The 19,517-nt window shown below is 36.4% G+C and overlaps 2 protein-coding genes across 2 annotated transcripts in view; one reads left to right on the top strand and one right to left on the bottom strand.

The window, feature by feature from the left end:
- Positions 1-19,517, bottom strand: part of SEC23A (SEC23 homolog A, COPII coat complex component) — a 62,327-nt gene that overhangs the window by 29,765 nt on the left and 13,045 nt on the right. The window contains 4 exon segments of the mRNA XM_070358207.1: positions 1,397-1,486; positions 3,110-3,190; positions 13,664-13,787; positions 18,425-18,540. Of these exon segments, the coding sequence (XP_070214308.1) occupies positions 1,397-1,486; positions 3,110-3,190; positions 13,664-13,787; positions 18,425-18,540 (411 nt within the window).
- LOC138984437 (kinesin-like protein KIF20B) lies at positions 5,632-13,314 on the top strand. The gene is given in 4 exon segments (XM_070358767.1): positions 5,632-7,893; positions 7,896-8,867; positions 10,448-13,030; positions 13,033-13,314. Coding segments are annotated over 4 exon segments (5,475 nt in total). The 5' UTR covers positions 5,632-6,140; the 3' UTR covers positions 13,200-13,314.

Genomic DNA, 19,517 nt, shown 5'->3' on the forward strand with positions numbered 1-19,517 from the left:
AAACCAATTTCAAGTAATATAATTCAGAGAAACATGAAAAAGCAAAATGAAAGGAGAAGTGTAAAGAAATTAAAAGATAAAAAAAGCGTATGTGAGGCAATTCTGCCTAACAGTAACTGGATAAAAAGAAATGGAACTAACATAAGAAAGAATGAAATAATGCCTCTTACAGTAATATGGATGGACTGAGATATAATCATACCAAGTAAGAGAGACAGAGAAATACGTATATCATACGGTATCATTTATATGTAGGATCTAAAAAAAAGATACAAATGAACTTATTTACAAAACAGAAATAAATTCACAGACATAGAAAACAAATTTATGGTTACCAAAGGGGAAGGCTGGGGTGGGGGATTAGGATTTGGGGATTAACATATACACACTACTATATATAAAACAGATAACCAACAAGGACCTACTGTATAGCACAGGGAACTATACTCAATATTTTGTAATAACCTATAAGGGAAAAGAATCTGAAAAAGAATAGAAAAATATATATGTATAACTTTGCTGTACACCTGAAACTAACACAACATTTCAAATTGACTACAATTCAATAAAAGAAAAAGAGCCAAGTTTCCTCCCCTACGTACATAAGATGAAAACACAGATTTTAGGAAGATAATCACATGATGAACAGATGACCAACAGAAAACCATTAATGAGAAGAGACCAACAGTAATATATGATAATCATCCTCAGAAAGAAACAAGACGGTCAAAAGGGAAACTTTCTTCATGCCCTTTGACAACAGCCATTCTTGCTTTGTTGTTGTTGTTACTGTCTGTCAATAAGAGCCACTATCTTTTTCACAAATTTTAATAGTTAAAAAAGAAAATTACTGCATATATTTTAGGCAGGCTCACTACTAATACTTCATAGTTCATTTTATGCCCAATAACTACTGGTATATCAATATTTATACGTTATATCATTCTTTAATATGATAATGTTCTCCTGCAGCAGAAGAAAATATCGTTCCAAATACTGGCATCTTTTACCTTCCAATCTTTTTCTATAAATTCTGATATCTTAAACTTTCTTTCAAAAGGACTCATATATCAGTATACCTTGCGACACCTAGGAGGAACTAGATACCCACCTACAAAAATGCATAACTAGAGCAGAATTTAAGATTTTATTTATGCTACAGCTTTAAAACAAAAGACTAAAAGCTGGGTTGTCCAAGGTTGGGTATTTGCAGCTCTCCCTGACATCTCTTATTATACAGTATGTCCTCTCACCAAGGAGTGTAGCCTTGAGAAATAGAAAATGACAAAGAAAAATTTCAAAACAGAACAAGCTTTTGGTCATAGCTCTGGAAATATTCATGGCCTAAATTACGTTTTCAAATATACATTTCAATATTCAAATATAAAAGTCATACCTGATTGACAACTTCAAAATATATGGCTAAGGTTGTAGTGGGACTGAGTCCACATATCTTCCACTGACAAGTGCCACCTGTTCCTATCTCCTGTAAAAATAAAACATAGCATATTTGAAAGCTAGAGAATATAATTTATCTCTGGTGGTGGTGGTGGTGGTTTAGTCAATAAGTCATGTCCGATTCTTGCAACCCCACGGACTGTAGCCTGCCAGGCTCCTCTGTCCATGGGATTCTCCAGGCAAGAGTACTGGAGTGGGAATTTACCACTATATATATGTGTGTGTATATATATATGTATATATATATATATGGGCTTCCTTTGTAGCTCAGTCGGTAAAGAATCTGCCTGCAGTGCAGGAGACCTGGGTTTGGTCCCTGGGTTGGGAAGATTCCCTGGAGAAGGAAATGGCAACCCACTCCAGTATCCTTGCCTGGAAAATCTCATGGACACAGGAGCCTAGTGGGCTGCAGTCCATGGGGTCGCAAAGTCGGGCACGACTGAGCGACTAACATTTACTTACTTATACACACACACACACACACACACACACATATATGCATATATATATAAAGGTGGAAACGTAGAAAAAAAAACCAGTGAGAAAAAATTTACTTCAGGTTTCTAACTAATTTAATAAATGTCAAATGTCTAAGATTTTTTTAAGATCATATAAATATGCCATGAAATAAAATTAAGCAGTTTTCACACAAATAAAATTAATTCAAATCCTTGCTAAGTAAATTATAAAAGTATTAGCATAAGTTTCTCATATTGGAGACATTACAAGTATACTCAATTTAATGAAGTAATTACAACTAACATTATCCTTCTATCCAATGATTTAATCCACTTAAAGAGATAGTGATTTAACATACGCATATATGAATACAGGTTCTTCGGATCAGAACTGTGTAATTTAAGCCATCTAATTTCCAAGAAAACATCTTAGATATAAATTTTTACCATGCAAACTGCTTAAAATTAATTTTTAAAGTGTCATTTCAAAGATGATTGCACACTTTGTATTTTATCCCATCATTTTCTTCACAGCTACACGATTCTACCATTTCAAAGCACCTTATACATCTCCTAGATAGAGTAATAGTAAAGAAAGGAATTAATTCAGCTTGTGGCTTAGCTGGTAAAGAATCAGACTGCAATGTGGGAGACCTGAGTTAGAACCCTGGGTTTGGAAGATCCCCTGGAGAAGGGAAAGGCTACCCACTCCAGTATTCTGGCCTGGAGAATTCCATGGACTGTATAGTCCATGGGGTTGCAAAGAGTCAGACACGACTGAGTGACTTTCACTTTCACTTTCAAAATCTTAAATCTAATTCAATTACTCCAATGGAACCTCTATTAATGAAAACAATGGGGGAATCAATTTTGACTTTCAGAAATCTCCAACTTTCCAAATCATAATAGTTGCTTTTTCTCCCCCAGGCACAATGGGGCAAGGAATAACTTAGGCATAAAAAATAGAAGACTAGTGAGACAGTACAGAAGTTTTAATTTAGGGACGGATGGGAAAAGTAGCATGTGGAAAGAACCACCACACACAGAGGTATACCAATGGAAGCTGAACCTCGTTCTACTGAAAAGCAGCCCACACAGTCATTTTGAAAGAATGCTACCTACTGCCCAAGACTCTGTTGAATCTACCCTGAGAATTAAGGATTTTCTTTTTAGAAAAAAAGGTAGTGACTTACATTTTCAGACACACAGGGTCCTTTAGAATTGAGAGACACACAGGGTCCAATAGCTCCTGAAATCTTTATTTCCCTTGAGGTCTGCAAAATAAGAATATACAGTCAGCACCCCATATTGGTGGGCTCCACATCGGCACCTTTTTGAATGAGAGCTTTCTGGATATATGTGGCAATTTCTTAAAATAAGACAACAATGAAGTTCGCTGCATCAAATGGCTCTTCTTTTCACAAGCAATTTCTCTGTAGAATGCAACACTGTCGGACAGCATTTCACCCATTAATTGAACTTCTTTCAAAATTGGGAGTGAGTCCTCTCAAACTCTGTCACTGCTTCATCAACTAAGTTTATCTAATACTTTAAATCCTTTGGGGTCATTTCAACAATCTATAAAGTATTTTCACCAGTAGATTCTATTTCAAGAAACCCCACTTTCTTTGCTCATTCTGAAGAAGAAACTCTTCTCCATTCAAGCTTCATCATGAGATTGTAGCAATTCAGTCACACATTCAGGCTTCATTTTATTTTAAGTATTTATTTATTTCGCTGTGCCAGGTCCTAGTTGCAGCACACAGGATCTTTGATCTTTACTGCAACATGCAGGATCTTTTAGTCATGCCACGTGGCTTCTTTCAGTTGCATCATATGAACTTCTATTTGCGGCCTGTGGGATCTAGTTCCCTGACCAGGGATGGAAACTAGGCCCCCTGCACTGGGAGCGCAGACAGTCTCAGCCACTGAACCACCAGAGAAGTTCCCAGGCTCTAATTCTGCTGCTGCTGCTAAGTCGCTTCAGTCGTGTCCGACTCCGTGAGACCCCATAGACAGCAGCCCACCAGGCTCTGCCGTCCCTGGGATTCTCCAGGCAAGAACACTGGAGTGGGTTGCCACTTCCTTCTCCAATGCAGGAAAGTGAAAAGTGAAAGTGAAGTTGCTCAGTCGTGTCCGACTCCTAGCGACCCCATGGACTGGAGCCTACCAGGCTCCTCTGTCCATGGGATTTGCCAGGCAAGAGTACTGGAGTGGGATGCCATCGCCTTCTAATTCTAGCTAGCTCTAATTCCCCACATCTAATTCTAGTTCCCTAGTTGTTTCCACTATATCTGTAATTACTTCCTCCACTGAAGTCTTGAACCCCTCAGAGACCCATGAGGCTTGAAACTTCTTTCAAATGCCTGTTAAGGCTGATATTTTTTACCTCTTTCCACAAATCACATATGTTCTTAGTGGCATCTAGAATGGTGAATTCTCTGCCAAGATTCATCAAATGAATCACCGTCTATGGCAGCATGACCTTATGAAATATATTTCTTAAAAAATATGACTTGAAAATTGAAATTACTGCTTGATCCATGGGCTGCATAATAGATACTGGGTTAGCAGGCATGAAAACAACATGAATCTCATTGTCCGTCAGAGCTCTTGGAGTACCAGGTGCATTTTCAATGAGTAGTAGTATTTAAAAGAGAACCTTTTTTTCCTGAGCAGCAGGTCTCAACAGTGGGTTCAAAATATTCAGTAAACATGCGGTAAAGATATGCTGTCATCCAGGATATGCTGTTCCACTTAAAGAGCATGGAGAGAAGATTCTTAAGGGTCCAAGGATTTTCAGAAATGGTAAATGAGTCTTAATTCAACTTACAGTCACCAACTGTATTAGCCCCTAACAAGAGAGTCAAGACTGTCCTTTGAAGCCAGACATTGACTTCTCTCTAGCTATGAAAGTTCTCAATGGCATTTTCTTCCAGTAGAATACAATTTCACCTACATTGAAAACTTGTTTTAATTAACTACCTTCATTAACTAACCCAGTATCTGTTATGCAGGCCATGGATCTTAGCAAGATCTTCTGGATAATTTTCCTGCAGCTTCTACATTACCACTTGCTGCTTCCCTTGCACTCTCATACTTTCCTTAAATGTTATGAACTGACTCTGTGCTAGCTTCAGATTTTTCCTCTGCAGCTCCCTCACCTCTCTCAGCCTTCCAAGAATTGAAGAGAGTTAGGACCCACTCCAGTACTCTTGACTGGCAAATCCCATGGACGGAGGAGCCCAGTAGGCTGCAGTCCATGGAGTTGCGAAGAGTCGGACACGACTGAGCAACTTCACTTTCACTTTTCACTTTCGTGCATTGGAGAAGGAAATGGCAACCCACTCCAGTGTTCTTGCCTGGAGAATCCCAGGGACGGGGAGCCTGGTGGGCTGCCGTCTACGGGGTCACACAGAGTCGGACACGACTGAAGCAATTTAGCAGCAGCAGCAGGGCCTGCTCGAGATTAGGATTTGGCCTAAGGGAATGTTATAGCAGGTTTTATCCTCTATCCAGGCTACTAAAAATATCCACAATCAGGCTATTTCACTTTCTTTTTGCTATCATTCATGTACTTTTATTTTCCTTCAAGAACTTTTCCTTTGCCTTTACAACTTGACTAAATGGTGCCATAAAGCCTAGCTTTTGGCCTGTCTTGGCTTTTGACATGCCTTCCTCAGTAAGCTTTTGATTTAAAGTGAGAGACGTGGGACTCTTTCTTTCACTTGAATGCTTTAGAGGCCATTGCACAGTTATTAATTGATGTAATTTAAAATATTATTGTGTCTCAGGGAATAGGAAGGCCTGAGAAGAGGGACAGAGATAGATGGAGTGATCAGAACATATACATTTGCTGATTAAGTTCACTGTCTTAAATGGGCATGGTTCATGGTGCCCCAAAACAATTATGGTATTAATGGTAACATTAAAAATCACAGATGACAAATGCAATAATAATGAAAAAGTTTCAAATATTGTGAGACTTTCCAAAATGTGACAGAGACATAAAATAAGCAAATGCTGGTGGAAAAATGGTGCTAACAGACTTGCTCCACACAGGGTTGCCATAAATCCTCAACTTGTAAAAAGCATAGTACCTGCAAAGCATGATAAAACAAGGTATACCTAGCCTTAAAAAGTTAAACCCGGGGTGGGGCTGGCAGGGTAACGTTTGCAGGTGAGGGCCCGAGGAAGGAAATAGGGGACTCCGTACATACCAGAATGGAATCTAATTTAAATCAAGATGGGATGTCTAGACCATCTTATGTTTTCAGTGCTGACCCACTTGCAAGACCTTCAGAAATAAATTTTGATGGCATTAAGCTTGACCTCTCTCGTGAATTTTCCTTAGTTGCTTCAAGCACTGAGGCAAACAGTTCTGAATCTAAAGATTATCTCCAAGTTTGTCTTCGAGTAAGACCATTCACACAGCCAGAAAAAGAACATGAGTCTGAGGGCTGTGTGTATATTCTGGATTCACAGACTGTTGTCCTGAAGGATCCTCAGTATACTACCCTTGGTCGTTTAAGTGAGAAAAGCTCTGGGCAGATGGCACAAAAATTCAGTTTTTCCAAGGTTTTTGGCCCAGAAACTACACAGAAGGAATTCTTCCAGGGTTGCATTCTGCAGCCAGTTAAAGACCTCTTGAAAGGACAGAGTCGGCTGATTTTTACTTACGGGCTAACCAATTCTGGAAAAACTTACACGTTTCAAGGCACAGAAGAAAATACTGGCATTCTTCCTCGAACTTTGAATGTATTATTTGATAGTCTTCAGGAAAGACTGTATACAAAGATGAACCTTAAACCACATAGGTCCAGAGAATACTTACGGTTATCACCAGATCAAGAGAAAGAAGAAGTCGCTAGCAAAAGTGCATTACTTCGGCAAATTAAAGAGGTTGTTATGCATAATGACAGTTATGGTGCTCTTTATGGAAGTCTAACAAACTCTTTGAGTATCCCAGAGTTTGAAGAATCCATGAAAGATTGTGAACACTCAAACTTGAACATAGATATTAATAGAAAATTTTCTGTGTGGGTATCTTTCTTTGAGATTTACAACGAATGTATTTACAATTTGTTTGTTCCTGTATCATCTAAGTTCCAAAAGAGAAAGACACTGCGCCTTTCCCAAGATGTAAAGGGCTATTCTTTCATAAAAGATCTACAGTGGATTCAAGTATCTGATGCCAAAGAAGCATATAGACTTTTAAAGCTAGGAACAAAGCACCAGAGTGTTGCTTTCACAAAACTGAACAATGCTTCTAGTAGAAGTCACAGCATATTTACCATTAGAATGTTACAGATTGAAGATTCAGAAATACCGCATGTAATACGAGTCAGTGAATTGTCTTTATGTGATCTTGCTGGCTCAGAACGAAGCATGAGGACACAGAATGAAGGTGAAAGGTTAAGAGAGACCGGGAATATCAACACTTCTTTATTGACTCTGGGAAAGTGTATCAGTGTTTTGAAGAATAGCGAAAAGTCAAAGTTTCAACAGCATGTGCCTTTCCGGGAAAGTAAATTGACCCACTATTTTCAAAGTTTTTTTAATGGTAAAGGGAAGATATGTATGATTGTCAACATTAGCCAATGTTCTTTTACCTATGATGAGACACTCAATGTGTTGAAGTTCTCAGCCATTGCACAAAAAGTTTATGTTCCAGATATTTTAAATTGCTCTCAAGAGAAATCATTTGGACCTGTCAAATCTTCTCAAGATGAATCATTAGATATTAATAATTCAGATAATAAAATACTAAATGAAAAAAGATCCACGATTTCATGGGAAAGTAGCCTAGAAGATGTGGTGGAAGATGAAGATTTGGTTGAGGATCTAGAAAAAGCTGAAGAAAAGCAGAATGTGGAAACTGAATTCATTGATGAAGATCTAGATGATACATTAGAGGATGATAAGGCTTTTAGTAGCCATGCGGGGAAGAGAAAACTTCTGGATTTAATAGAAGATTTGAAAAAAAACTAATAAATGAAAGAAAGGAAAAGTTAACATTGGAATTTAAAATTCGTGACGAAGTTACACAGGAGTTTACTCAGTATTTGGCCCAATGAGAAGCTGACTTTAAGGAAACTCTCCTTCAGGAACGAGAAATTTTAGAAGAAAATGCTGAATGTCGTTTGGCTATTTTCAAGGATTTGATTGGTAAATGTGATGCTCAGGAGGAACCAAAGAATGAAGATCATGCCATAAAAGATGAAACTGAAGAAGGACATAATTATGTAGGAATTGAAGATATTATTGATTCTCTTCAAGATGATGTCACTGGTATTAAGAAACAGGCTGAAATTGCTCACTTATATATTGCATCTCTTGCTGACCCCCAGGAAGCTATTGCTTGTTTAGAAATAAAGTTTAATCAAGTTAAAGCTGAATTAGCTAAAACCAAAGAAGAATTAATCAAAACCCAAGAAGAGTTAAAAAAGAGAGAAAGTGAATCAGAAATTAATTTAAATTCATTGGTTCAAGAGCTTGAGAGATCTAATAAGAAAATAATTACGCAGAATCAAAGAATTCAAGAGTTGATGGATAAAATTGACCAAAAAGAGGATACTATTAACAAATTTCAGAACCTAAAATTTCATATGGAAAACACATGTAAAGGCAGTGACAATGTTGGTAATTCTTCTTTAATAATAAACAGTAAATTGGTTTGTGATGAAACGACTGAAATGTCTAAGGACAGCAAAACTAAAACGTATTCAGGAAGAAAAAGATTAAATGAAAATGAACTTCAACAAGATGAACCACCAGCAAAGAAAGGACTTACGCGTGCTAGTCCAGCTATCACTGAAGACCAAAAGAAAAGTGAAGAAATGCAAGAGAGCATTTCAGATGAGGAAAACATTAGACTTCTACAAGAAAATAATGAAGAGCTAAAAACACGTTTACTCACCATTGAGAATGAACTTAAAAATGAAAAGGAAGACAACATTCGAATCATAGGGGTTCCAGAAGAAGAAGACGAAAAGAAAGACCATGAGAAAATACTTGAGGAGATAATAGTTGAAAACTTCCCTAAAATGGGGAAGGAAATAATCACCCAAGTCCAAGAAACCCAGAGAGTCCCAAACAGGATAAACCCAAGGAGAAACACCCCAAGACACATATTAATCAAATTAACAAAGATCAAACACAAAGAACAAATATTAAAAGCAGCAAGGGAAAAACAACAAATAACACACAAGGGAATTCCCATAAGGATAACAGCTGATCTTTCAATAGAAACTCTTCAAGCCAGGAGGAATGGCAAGACATACTTAAAATGATGAAAGAAAATAACCTACAGCCCAGAACCCAGCAAGGATCTCATTCAAGTATGAAGGAGAAATCAAAAGCTTTTCAGACAAGCAAAAGCTGAGAGAATTCTGCACCACCAAACCAGCTCTCAACAAATACTAAAGGATATTCTCTAGACAGAAACACAAAAATGGTGTATAAACTCAGACCCAAAACAATAAAGTAAATGGCAAGCAGGATCATACTTATTAGTAATTACCTTAAACGTAAATGGTTGAATGCCCCAACAAAAAAGACAAAGACTGGCTGAATGGATACAAAAACAAGACCCCTACATATGTTGTCTACAAGAGACCCACCTCAAAACAGGGGACACATACAGACTGAAAGTGAAGGGCTGGAAAAAGATTTTCCATGCAAATAGGGACCAAAAGAAAGCAGGAGTCACAATACTTGTATCAGATAAATTAGACTTTAAAACAAAGGCTGTGAAAAAGAGATAAAGAAGGTCACTACATAATGATCAAAGGATCAATCCAAGAAGAAGATATAACAATTATAAATATATATCCACCCAACATGGGAGCACCACAGTATGTAAGACAAATCCTAACAAGTATGAAAGGAGAAATTAACAATAACACAATAATAGTGGGAGACTTTAGTACCCCACTCACACTTATGGATAGATCAACTAAACAGAAAATTAATAAAAAAAAAAAAAAAACATGTATCTATAAAGCTCACTAAAGCAAAGCACAGTAAAATGAGGTATGGCAATAAAAGGCATTAAATTTATCAAATAAAAAAAATAAATAAAGTGCTGAAAAATTAAAGCTGTCAATTCTGTAATAGATATTCATTGAAAGTATCTTTTGAAATGGGGTGAAAACACCTTCAGAGAAATGAAAGCGAAAGGAAGCATGCACAGCTATAAAAAATGATAAAGTCCTTTATGAATGATGATAATATCAAAACAAAACTGGGAAATACAGGGGAGTAAAGAGCACTCTGAACAGTCAATACATGGATAAACATTAGAAACTATTCTCTTTTCTTAATTTCTTCATGGTAAACTATCAACATTATATTGTGAAATTTTTCAGAAAAAAAAAAAAAAAGAATATGGTATGACATAGTTCTGTCTTAGATATTATGCAAGTGGGATGAATACTGAAAATAACTAAAGTACCTCATGGTAAAAAAACATAAAAATAAAATAAAATTAAAAAATAAAGACAGAAAAAAAAAAAAAAAGAAAAGGAAGAAAAAAACAGAATTAAATAAACAGATTGTTAGTTTGCAGCAGGAACTTTCTTCTTCTGAAAAAAAAAGTTTAGGCTTTAGTATAGAGATCCAACAAATTCAGTCGAGTTATGACAATGTGATTTCTGAATTACATGTGCAGAAAAGTATAAATCAAGAACAGAAGGAAAGGATCATGAAATTGTCAGAGGAGATAGAAACTGCTAGACGAAACATCACAAACAATGTTTCACAAATAAAATTAATGCAAGCAAAAATAGATGAACTGCGTAGACTTGATTCAGTTTCTCAGATCGCAAACATAGATTTACTCCATCTCAGGGATCTGTCCAGTTGTTCTCAAGAAGATAATTTGCCAAACACACAGTTACATCATTTGGATAATGATTATTTGATAAGTAAGCAGGTTAAAGAACATGGTATTCAAGAACTTAGTAGGGAAAGGTCTTTCCACTCTACTGTTGAAGCCATTTGGGAAGAATGAAAAGAGATTGTAAAGACTTCCTCCAAAAAAACCCATCAGATTGAGTAACTCGAACAACAAATTGAAAAATTACAGGCAGAAGTAAAAGACTATACAAATGAAAACAATAGACTAAAAATAGAGGAGAGGGAGAAAAAGAATCAAGATGATTTACTAAAAGAAAAAGATAGTCTTATACAGCAGCTGAAGGAAGAAGTGCAAGAAAAAACCATTAGTCTTGATATTGAAGTACAGCATGTAGTGGAAGGAAAGAGAGCACTTTCAGAACTTACGCAAGATGTTACTTGCTATAAGGTGAAAATAAAGGAACTTGAAGCAATGTTAGAAACTAAGAAAGATGAATGTAGCCATTCAGCCAAGTTAGAACAAGAAATTATGGAAAAGGAATCTATCATTTTAAAGCAAGAAAGAAATCTGAATGAATGTCAAGCAAATCTTAAAGATTCTATCCAAAATGCCAGAGATTTAAGTGAAAGGGAAGTCAAATTGAAAGAAGAAATCATGCAATTAACAAAAAATTTGCAAGATGCTAAGCATTCACTTCAATTAAAGGAAGAAGAAAAGGAAAGAAACTGGCAAGAAACAGAAAAGTTGAAAGAGGAGCTCTCTGCAAGCACTACTCTTACCCAGAATCTGAAAGCTGATCTTCAGAGGAAGGAAGAAGATTATGCTGAGCTCAAAGAGAAACTGGCTGATGCCAAAAAGCAGATTGAGCAAGTACAGAAAGAGATCTCTGTAATGCGTGATGAGGAGAAATTGTTGAGGATTAAAATTAATGAACTGGAGAAAAAGAAAAACCAGTGTTCTCAGGAAATAGATATGAAACAGCGAACCATTCAGCAACTTAAGGAGCAGTTAAATAATCAAAAAGTGGAAGAAGCTATACAGTATGAGAGAGTGTGCAAAGATCTGAGTGTTAAAGAAAAAATAATCAAAGACATGCAAATGACCCTGGAAGAACAAGAGCAGACTCAGGTAGAACAAGATCAAGTGCTTGAGGCTAAATTAGAGGAAACCGAAAGACTGGCCACAGAATTGGAAGAATGAAAGGAAAAATACAAAGATTTGGAAGCCAAACACAATCAAAGTTCAAATAAAGAATTTGAGGATAACACAGATGTACTTAATATAAAACTCAGTAAGCTTCAAGATGAGTTACAGGAATCGGAACAGAAACATGAAGCTGAAAGAAAAAAATGGTTAGAAGAAAAAATGATGCTTATCACTCAAGCAAAAGAAGCTGAGAATCTACGAAACAAAGAGATGAAAACATATGCCGAAGACAGAGAGCATTGTTTGAAGCAACAAAATGAAATGGAAATACTTAAAGGACAGTTGGCTGAGAAAGATGGTAACCTCCAGCAGTGGCGGGAAGAACGCGATCAACTTGTTGCAGCTTTAGAAATACAGCTGAAAGCACTGATCTCCAGTAATGTACAAAAAGATAATGAAATCGAACAATTAAAAAAGATCACATCAGAGGCTTCTAAGACAGAAAAACAGACCATGGATATCCACCCCACACAAATGAGTTCAACAGATCCTGGCAGGGTTGAAACTGAACCTCAGTCAACAAGTTTTGAAATTTCCAGAGGTGAAGTGGAGGATGGATCTGTAGTCCTTGACTCTTGTGAAGTGTCAACAGAAAATAATCAAAGCACTCGATTTCCAAAACCTGAGTTAGAGATTCAATTTACACCTTTACAGCCAAACAGAATGGCAGTGAAACACCCAGGTTGTACCTCACCAGTGACGGTTAAGACTCCCAAGGCCCGAAAGAGGAAAAGTCATGAAATGGAAGAGGACTTTGTGAAATTTGAAAATAAGAAGAATGCTACACCAAGAATTAATTTGAAGTCCCCTGTTTCTGAGCATAGAAATTCTTTCAAAAAGGAACAAAAGGTTTCCATACGCCCATCATCTAAGAAAACTTATTCTTTACGGAGTCATGCATCCACAGTTGGTGTAAACGGGTCTGCTAAGAAAAAAGAAGGAACGCTACAGAAATTTGGAGACTTCTTACAACATTCTCCAACTATTCTTCAGTCAAAAGCAAAGAAGATAATTGAAACAATGAGCTCTTCAAAGTTCTCAAATGTAGAAGTAAAGAAAATGTGTCTCGACCAAAACGGGCCAAACGAAAATTATACACAAATGAAATTTCATCTCCTATTGATATATCTGGCCAAGTGATTTTGATGGACCGTAAAGTGAAAGAAAGCGATCATCAGATTCTCAAACGACGACTTCGAACCAGAACAGTCAAATAAATCACTTATGGAGAATATTTTAATATAAATTTTATATTCATAATCATTGTAACTTGTATCATAACTTTTTAAAGATAATTGTATATACTGTGTTGCATCAAATCCCTTTGTATATACATTGTTATTTTGTACTGGTATAATTTTAATTCAATAAAGAAAACATGAAAAAAAAAAAAAAAAAGTTAAACCCTATTTAAACAAAAAATGGAGTCAAAGGAAATTTTACTTATATGATTTTTTCTTGTTTTAACAATTACCTATGGATGCTCAAGTAAAATTTCATTATATGTTTAATAATGAACAGTATTATGGTGAATAAAATCTCTAACTCCAGGTTTCAATATAAAATAACCACAATTTTTAAAGTATATATTGAATTTGACTGATGGTATTTTAAAATTATGATCAAGCCTACAAATTTCTCTCTTGGTAACATACCACACATATCAAGTTTTAGCTCTTACCTTTATTTCTAATGTACCACCAAAGCCCATTTTAAACTGCCCATGCATATCTTTGGTAAAAACTCTTTGAAAGGTCTGCTTGAATAAAGAAGTGTTGAAAGAGTCGCCCATTACCATGTATCCTCTGCATGAAAAGAACAAGAAACAATGTGATGCGAGTACTTGGGTCCATGTGATAAAACCAGAAAAGCAAATTATTTCTCAACACTACTAACATTTTAAAGATATTTCCTCAAATGTGTTTATTAACATTAATTTTAAAAACTCAATTATATGAAAATATTCCTACCCCACAAATAATCTCAATTCTGAGGGTACCTGAGTGCCCCTAACACTTGTATTTGTCCTCAGTAATTTTATAAAAATCTTTTTTAAATAAGTTATACATCATACATTACAAAATTCAGAAAGCACAAATGGGTACACAGTAACATATGTGTTGGAAGTGAGAGTTGGACTATAAAGAAAGCTGAGTGCAGAAGAATTGATGCTTTTGAACTGTGGTGTTGGAGAAGACTCGAGAGTCCCTTGGACTGCAAGGAGATCCAACCAGTCCATCCTAAAGATCAGTCCTGGGTGTTCATTGGGGGGACTGATGTTGAAGCTGAAACTTCCAATACTTTGGCCACCTGATGCGAAGAGCTGACTCATTTGAAAAGACCCTAATGCTGGGAAAGATTGAGGGCAGGAGGAGAAGGGGATGATAGAGGATGAGATGGTTGGATGGCATCACCGACTCAATGGACATGAGTTTGGGTGGACTCTGGGAGTTGGTGATGGACAGGGAGGCCTGGCGTGCTGCAATTCATGGGGTCGCAAAGAGTCGGACACGACTGAGCAACTGAATCGAACTGAACATGTGTGTCTCTCCTACCCCAGTTACCCAGTTCTTCCTGCTAGTGCAGACAGCTGAGTTAATGGCACGCATTCTCATTTTTACAAACAGAACATCTACACATGTATGTGTATATGCATGTGTTGGTCTCTGTGTGCCACATTAAGCTTAACAGTGTTATACCCAGTGAATGAGAATACAGGGATACTTTGGGAGCATTTTCACTTTATGCACTTACATACTGTTAATTTTTTTCCATAACCATGTACTTCTATAAATTTAAGTTTTAAAAAAAACATTAATTGTCAAATAGAAACTATCCAAGATGCCATTTCCACCCTAATAAATCAGCAAAGCAGCCTGACAATGTATCCTGTTGAGGAGACTGTGGGCAAAGTAGGCACTTTCATAACTGCTGATGGGAATGGAAAATGGTGCAACCCCAACTCAAGGGAATGTGACAATATATAACAAAATTAAATATGTATTTTCTCCTTAATCCAGCAAACATACTGTTAGGAATCCATCCCAAAGATCACTGGGCAAACAAAAACAAAAAGCAAAATATAGGCACAAGTCTATTCACTTAAGTATTTTTTACAGCAATAAAAGATTGGAAATAATCCAGATGATCATCTGTTGAACTAGCTGAATAAAATACAGTACATCCACACAGTAGAGTAATATACAATTGATCTTTGAACAACACAGGTTTTGAACTGCATGGGTTCACTTACACGTGTGGTTTTTTTCAGTAGTAAATACACAGAACCATACTATTCACTATGGTTGAATCTGAGAATGTAGAACTGCAAATATGGAAGAACCACAGATATGGAGGCCAGCTATAAATTATATTCAGACTTTCCATTATGCAAAGGGTCAGTTCCCCTAATCCTCAAATTGTTCAAGATATTTCCAGGATGTGAGTAAAAAATGTAAAGTAGGAAAAAATGCAAAGTAGGGGAAAGTGAAGTCGCTCAGTCATATCCGACTCTTTGTGACCCCTGGACTGTAGCCCACCAGGCTCCTCTGTCCGTGGGATTCTCCAGGCAAGAATACCGGAGTGGGTTGCCATTTCCTTCTCCAAGGGATCTTCCCAGCCAAGGGATCGAACCCCAGTCTCCTGCATTGCAGGCAGATGCTTTACCCTCTGAGCCACCAGGGAAGCCCAAAGTAGGGGAAGGCATGTAAAATTTCTGTTTACATTTAATCCCCCATTAAATGGGGGATTAAAAAAAAATTTTAGTAAAAAATTACAAGAGGACACATATACTCATAAACAACATGAATATAAACATTTATAAACATTTTGTATAGTTTTTAAATAATAAAAACAATCAAAAATTAAATTAGGCAAAAGAATAAAACTACTGTGGTATAATTAATCAATGGTAATTTTTTTAATAAGATTGTATTTATTTATGTATTTGACTGTGCCAGGTCTTCATTGAGGCATGCAGGATCTGGTTCCTGGACCAGGGACTGAAACCAGACCCCCTACATTGGGAGTATGGAGTCTTAGCCACTGAACTACCAGAGAAGTACTCAACAATAATTTTATTTTTGATACTGCTGAAGTCCTTATTTATGTCATCTCTGATGCTATTATAGATTGTATGTTGTTAAATTTTGTTTGCTCTTTATTGTTGACTCTTGAACAACCCAGAGTTGGGACACAGACCCTTATGCTCAGTCAAAAATCTATGTAAAACTTTTTAGTTACCCCTTTGTATCCACAGTTCCATATCCCCAGATTCAACCAACTAAGGATGGTGTAGTAATTCAGTGTATATTTACTGAAAAAATACCCACATATAAGTGGACCTGTGCAGTTCAAATTCATGGTGTTCAAGGGTCTACTGTATTTGTTGCTGCTGCTGCTGCTAAGTCGCTTCAATTGTGTCCGACTCTGTGCGACCCCATGGACTGAAGCCCACCAGGCTTCTCCATCCATGGGATTCTCCAGGCAAGAACACTGGAGTGGGTTGCCATTTCCTTCTCCAATGCATGAAAGTGGAAAGTGAAAGTGAAGTTGCTCAGTCGTGTCTGACTCTTAGTGACTCCATGGACTGCAGCCTACCAGGCTCCTCCATCCATGGGATTTTCCAGACAACAGTACTGGAGTGGGGTACCATTGCCTTCTCCCACTGTATTTGTTACTGGTATACAAAAATATAATTGAAGCTTGTACACTGACCCTGATTTAGAAGTCTTGACAACCTAACATACTAATTTTATAGTCAGCATGTACATTCTTTCAGATTTTCCATTTTTGTAAACATACCATCTATAATGATCTACGTTATCACTAAACCTAGTTAAGCATCCTAAATTAATGGCAACATATACTGCACCCTATTATCTGTTCCCTTTTACAACAAACTTTTATGCAAGAGCTGTCTATACCGTTCCTAGTCAGTGTGGCCCTTGATCCATCAACATTAGCATCATCAAGGGTCTTGTTTGAAAAGCAGAATTTCAAGTCCCATCCTATGCATACTAAACCCAGAATCTGCATTTTACCAAGATATCCAGCTGACATGTAAATGTGAAAAGGAAGTCTGAGAAGTTCTGGTCTATACCAGCTGCTCCCAATCCCCTCTCCTGTTCCTTTTCTTATTCATTCTAAGTCAACTTTCAATGCTCTTAGGAAAGTCACCAATGACCTTCCTAGTGATAAATTACATAATCTTATAATCTCATCCACTTTTACTACTTTAAAAAAACCTGTAATATTCTGGCAACTCCCACATTTATATCTACAGATATAAATCCAGACCTATCTTCTGCCTTCCAGGTTCTAATAACCAACTGCCTACTCAACTCCTCCAACGGATGTCTACTGGCATATTAAACCAAACACGTTCGGAACTGAACTCCTAATCTTCTCCCCAACTGTTCTTCCTCCCAGTTGTACCCATTTCAATAAAGAACAGTGCAATCCTTCTAGACTCATTTGCGTTTCTCAAACCCCAGATCCAACCTATCAGCAAATCTTCTACCTTCTAAATATATCCAAAATCCAACCATGTCTCACCACCTGTGATTCCACCACTTGCTATTCCTGTATCTCACCGCTGAAGACAACTGAAATCAATGACCCTTTTAAAACATTTATTCAAATTATATCACTCCTCTCCCGAAAACTCACTAATGACTTCCCATCTCACTCAAAGTAAAATCCAACAAACCAGGAATAAGAACATATTCAACCTGATAAAAGCATCTACAAAAACCCACAGCTAACGTTATTCTTAATGGTGAAGGACAAAATGGCTTCCCCCTAATATCAAGAAGAGGCAAATCTATAGAGAGAGAAAGTAGTTTTGTGGTTGTCTAGGCTGAAAGGGGAGGGGAAGGAAGGAGAAATAGAGAGTGACTGCTAATGGGTACAGAGTTTCTTGCTGGGATACTGTAAATGTCCTAAATTAAATTATGGTGATAGTTAGAATATACTAAAAAAATAAATTATATCCTTTAAGGACTTCCATGGCTGTCCAGTGGTTAAGACTCTGTGCTCCCAATGCAGGGGGCACTGGTTTAATCCCTGGTAGGGGAACTAAGATCCCACATGCCACATACCATGCAGCACAGCCAAAAGAAAGTAAAATAAATTATATGCTTTAAATGGGTAAATTTTATGGTATGTTAATTAAAATTCACAAAAGCCACTAAAGTAATAAAATACAATGAGTTAAGAGTATCAAGATGAGCTTTTCAAACAGAACTTGTGCCTTTTTAACTGTATTTTACAAAAAATTTAGTGAGCATCACTGAAAGGAGTATAAGAAACTTAACAGCTGTTGCCCTAGAGTGGCAGGATGATGACTCGGTTACTTTTTCCAAAATTGTCATTGGTTTATACTTGTAAACTCTCATTATTAGTTTATAATTGCAAAACTTATAAAAATGTGAATACATACCCGGTAAGGTTAGGACAGCACTTCATCTCCAGGAGACCTGTCTGATCTAATGCACATGCATAGATATCGATAACATGACCAGTGGTAGCAGCACGATTAGCCAATGCTTCAAAATGCTACAACAGAATTTTCAAGACCAAATCAAAGTAACGTACAAACTTCATCATCCTATAACTCTTTCACCATCAATAGATCAAGATGATCTAAGAAATGTTCAGAGTCCATAATAATGTAAATGGGATTTGTCCTAATTTAATTTTCTATAATGTCTCATAAAATAATACAATAAATAAATTCTAGTAAGTCTGGCACTTTCACATTCTTTAATTCTTTTTAAACTCCTCAATCAAGTTAACCTTGAAGAAAAGCATAGGGAACATCTTGCTCTTCATACATAAAAATAATAGAAGAATCAACACAGAACTTTTTCTTGGCTAAATCTATACCCAAGTAACATCAAAAATAGAGAGACAATAACAAAATCGTTAAGATAAACAAATACAAAACTTTTTTTATAGCTCTAAGAAATATTCCAAGCTCAAAAGGGAAATTAGGTGTCAGGAAAATAGTATCCATTAATAGTAACAAAAATTATCTGTTATTAACTACACACTAAAAATTGAATAATGACTACCAAAAAAAAAAAAAATGAGACAATACAGCACAACTAAACTAAAATTGTAAACTTTAGAGAATTTTTTTAAAAGGGTGTTGGTTGGGAATTAACAAGCAGAACCAATACAAGGGTGTCAAGAATCAAAAGTAGTAAAAATGTACTGACACAAACCCAGGTAAAACTGAAGTTTCATGAACAGAGAACAACTCTTGAGAAAATGATGGACTATTCAAATTACGAATAATATTCACATCTAAAGGACAGCCTCTTGGAAATGAGAAATAGGAAAATTTAAGAAATTCTTCCTTATGGGAAAGACATTCTTTAACGTGAATATTAAAAAGACACACAGGTTTTCTCCCAGGATTAATTTTTAAAGAGACACCTACTGGTGTCCACTATTAAGTTTTTAATTAAAAAGTTAATATTGAAATTAAATTTAATTTAAAAATATTAAATTTTTAAAGTTTTTAATAC

This window comes from Bos mutus, chromosome 21, assembly GCF_027580195.1.
Source record: "Bos mutus isolate GX-2022 chromosome 21, NWIPB_WYAK_1.1, whole genome shotgun sequence".
Classification (NCBI taxonomy): domain Eukaryota; kingdom Metazoa; phylum Chordata; class Mammalia; order Artiodactyla; family Bovidae; genus Bos; species Bos mutus.